The 3265-nt window shown below is 35.7% G+C and overlaps 1 protein-coding gene across 1 annotated transcript; it reads right to left on the bottom strand.

Moving 5' to 3' along the window:
- Positions 1-281: 281 nt before the first annotated feature.
- si:dkey-21e2.13 lies at positions 282-1962 on the bottom strand. Its single transcript, XM_021474471.3, has 5 exons — positions 1500-1962; positions 1273-1414; positions 1008-1146; positions 611-862; positions 282-528 (listed from the first exon to the last, which is right to left on the bottom strand). The coding sequence occupies exons 1-5, from the start codon at positions 1630-1632 to the stop codon at positions 373-375; spliced, it is 822 nt and encodes a 273-aa protein (XP_021330146.2). The 5' UTR covers positions 1633-1962; the 3' UTR covers positions 282-372.
- Positions 1963-3265: the final 1303 nt, after the last annotated feature.

The raw sequence follows: 3265 nt of genomic DNA, 5'->3' as shown, positions 1-3265 counted from the left end.
ATCTTTTGAATGATATCAAACTTTTGCATTTACATCTCTGCATGTGCATTTGGGAAGCTTTTGCATTTGGATAGGAAAAATCCAGGCAGATTTTATAACACTTGACTTTAAGAGATTATTAATTAATTTATTTATTTATTGATTGATTCTAGTATGAACAAATTTTGAACAGTACTTTAAAAGACCCCTCATCTTGTAATTATGAAATATTTATTATATCAAATATTTATATATGAAATATAAATTCTAAATGGTTGTCACAATGAAGATGAAACAACTGATTGATGCTTGACATTGGATACATTTATTGTAAGATTTATGAAAGAATTAAAAACATTTCTTCAATTTTTTAAATTCTTTTTCATGACTTCATTAAACATTTTCAGTTAGATGGTATATCCATGAAAGATATGCTGAAATCCTAGTAAAAATAGAAGGATAGACACGTGAATTACAGAGATATGGGTCACTAAAGGATGTGATACCAACAGCAGTGTCTCCACAAACCAAAGGACCTCCTGAATCCCCCTGTTAAAAACACAGATCAACATGTCACTAGTGAAATTAGTTCAAACATTAAAATTAAGTCTGAATTAATTGTAATACATACTTTGCAGGTTCCACCAGGACCATAAACACAGATCATCTCTGAAGCTACATAAGTTTGTCCCCATCTGCGTTCACACTCTGCATCGTTCACTATGACTGTCTCTGCCTCTCTTAGACGATCAGGTTTTGGGCCTTTTTTCGACAGTCTTCCCCAACCAGCAACACTACAGGCAGTATCTGCTTTAACATCTTCTCCATATTTTGGTAATGATATCAGTCCAACGTTGTTGCTCAGTGTGACTTTTTTGTTCAACTATAATGCAAGGACATTTATTAATTATTCTGCTGTTTTTGTTTGTTTGAATGAAAACAGAAGCATCAAATGCAAAGGTGAACAGAATTATTTTAAAATACATAATCAAACATTCAAAACAACTAAAAGTATTACAGGCTGATACCTTTAAAAGCATAATGTCATTCTCAAAAGTATTCGAATCAAAGTTTGGATGTTGGACGTAGGATGTCACTTTAAAGGAGTTGGAACTATCAGTCATCCTCAAATCATGGGCACCAACCACAACCGTGAGGGGATCACCTCTGTTGGAAAAGCATATTGTATCACTGCCATGTGATGCACTGTATGATTTTACTACAGCTGATCAAAACATTGTCATTCAAAAGGGATTTTAGCTCAACACAGTTCACATTAAACAAAACTCTTACTTCCAGCAATGTGCAGCAGTCAAGACGAACTGTTGATGAATGAGGAATCCTCCACAGATATGCCGGCTTTTTTTCTGAAGAGAAACCATGTAAGGTCTAGAGTGAGGTTCTGCTTCTGTGCCGTCCACTATGCCCACACGAGCTGAAAGAAATAGTGTTAGTCAATTAGTTAATTACTCACCAAATGTATTTCAATAGTATTAACAAACCTGTAAGTCATGTCTCACCAGTGAAGGTCAGGTGTGGCACCAGAGAAACCAGCAGGAGCAGAGAGATGGTGATGATGGTCATGATGAAGAAGATCAGTGAGCTCTCACTATACAAACACTGTATAAATACACTGAAGTTGGGTGGAGACATTCAGATTGACAGTCGTTTTTCAGTAGTGCATCCTGAACAGCAGTTTTTTTTTTTTTTTAAGAGTGGAGGTGACCCATTTGATTGGCTGTTTTAAAGAGACATTTTGAAAGTCAAATCAACTGACTCAGTGAATTTCTCACAAAAAGAAAAAAATGCTTCCTTTTAAAAGTAATGTGCATGAACTGTAAAAAAAAAAAAAAAGTTAAAGGCCACCAAATTTGTATTTTTACTTCACAGGGTTTTGAATGAAGTCCAGCTTAGAATTCAGTAATTTCACTAAAGCCAGGAGAGAAGTCAATTTTTTTTTTTTTTTTTTTTTTTTTTTATGAGAAATTCAAGCATAGTGCTAAAAATGGACAAATGAATTTTAGGTTTAGGAACAGTTATCTTTGAACATTTGGCAAAATGCAATTTAAGATTATTTAGGGAAAATCTGAGAGTGTCATCATCATCCTCCATAGACAGCAAGGTTATTTGTATTTCAAAAAAATACAAATAAAAATGTTTATTCAATTAGAATAAAAGAACATAAAAGAAAAATAACAGTTTCATTCAACAGGTTCTTATTCTCAGAGTCAGTCTGTCAAGCACGTCCATGTGTATCACTTAAAGGTTCAAGAAATCCTCGAGTACTTTTTTGAGATGTTAACAGATTTGTGTGTATTGAGCATCATTTAAGACAATGTTAGCACTTGTCAGCTTTAATTGTGGGGAAAACTGGATAATTTTGAGCTTTTAACAGCTAATTTCATCTTCGGTGTTTAAAATGATTTTTGGGGTGGGATCAAAATCGGTGATGTAGCACAAAACTGCAAGTGGAGTGATGATGTGTCGGTTTCTCATTAATATTCATAGCAGAGTTTACTCTTTCTATGTGAATAGCTTGCATCTTTATTATTCATGCGGCACACAGTATTTAGCCGTTTATGAAGTGTCGTATGTGTTTGTTTCCATGATCCATGGGGTTTGTTGCATGTTTTTCCCTGCAATCTTGTCAGGGTCAATACAGCAAAGCTGTTTGTGTGCAGCAAGCATATACGTCGGTAGAGCTGTATGAGAATTGGAGAATGGCGGACGTTGTCTTTTATCAGTTGAGTTTGTTCACATGTAGACACATCGCCGTACTGCTGTGTTTGCCTAAATTCTTTAGATTACTAGCAGGGCTAATGGTTGCAATAGACAGGGCAAGAGACCTGCTACACTGAGTCTGCATTCAGACCTGGGGATAGAGGGAGAAGTCCTTATTTATAGTGTTTATATAAACACGATTATCTTTAGCTATGATGATATAAATTGTGGTTGTGTGTATATGAAGTTACGAATAACAAATATAGCAGGACATTCAATTACTGTTGATTTCTTTGCATTTTAACTTTGTAAACTATAAAATCATGGGTATCCTACCGGTTTGTTTCATTTTTTGAGCCAACTTACAACAGTTAATCGCTCCCCTCCTTCTCCTCTGCTCTGCTGGCCACACCCACTCCTCCACGTCCATTATGATGCATTTTGTGAAAAAATTTTGAGGAAGACATGATCCGAAAGTGCGGGGTTTCATGGCCCTTTATGGCTGATTTATACTTCTGCGTCAAGCGCATGCATATGCTCCGGTGCAGCCTGTGCATGGACGCAT

The sequence above is a fragment of the Danio rerio genome, chromosome 22 (genome assembly GCF_049306965.1).
Source record: "Danio rerio strain Tuebingen ecotype United States chromosome 22, GRCz12tu, whole genome shotgun sequence".
NCBI classification, from domain to species: domain Eukaryota; kingdom Metazoa; phylum Chordata; class Actinopteri; order Cypriniformes; family Danionidae; genus Danio; species Danio rerio.
This window is presented reverse-complemented; position numbering and strand designations above follow the sequence as displayed.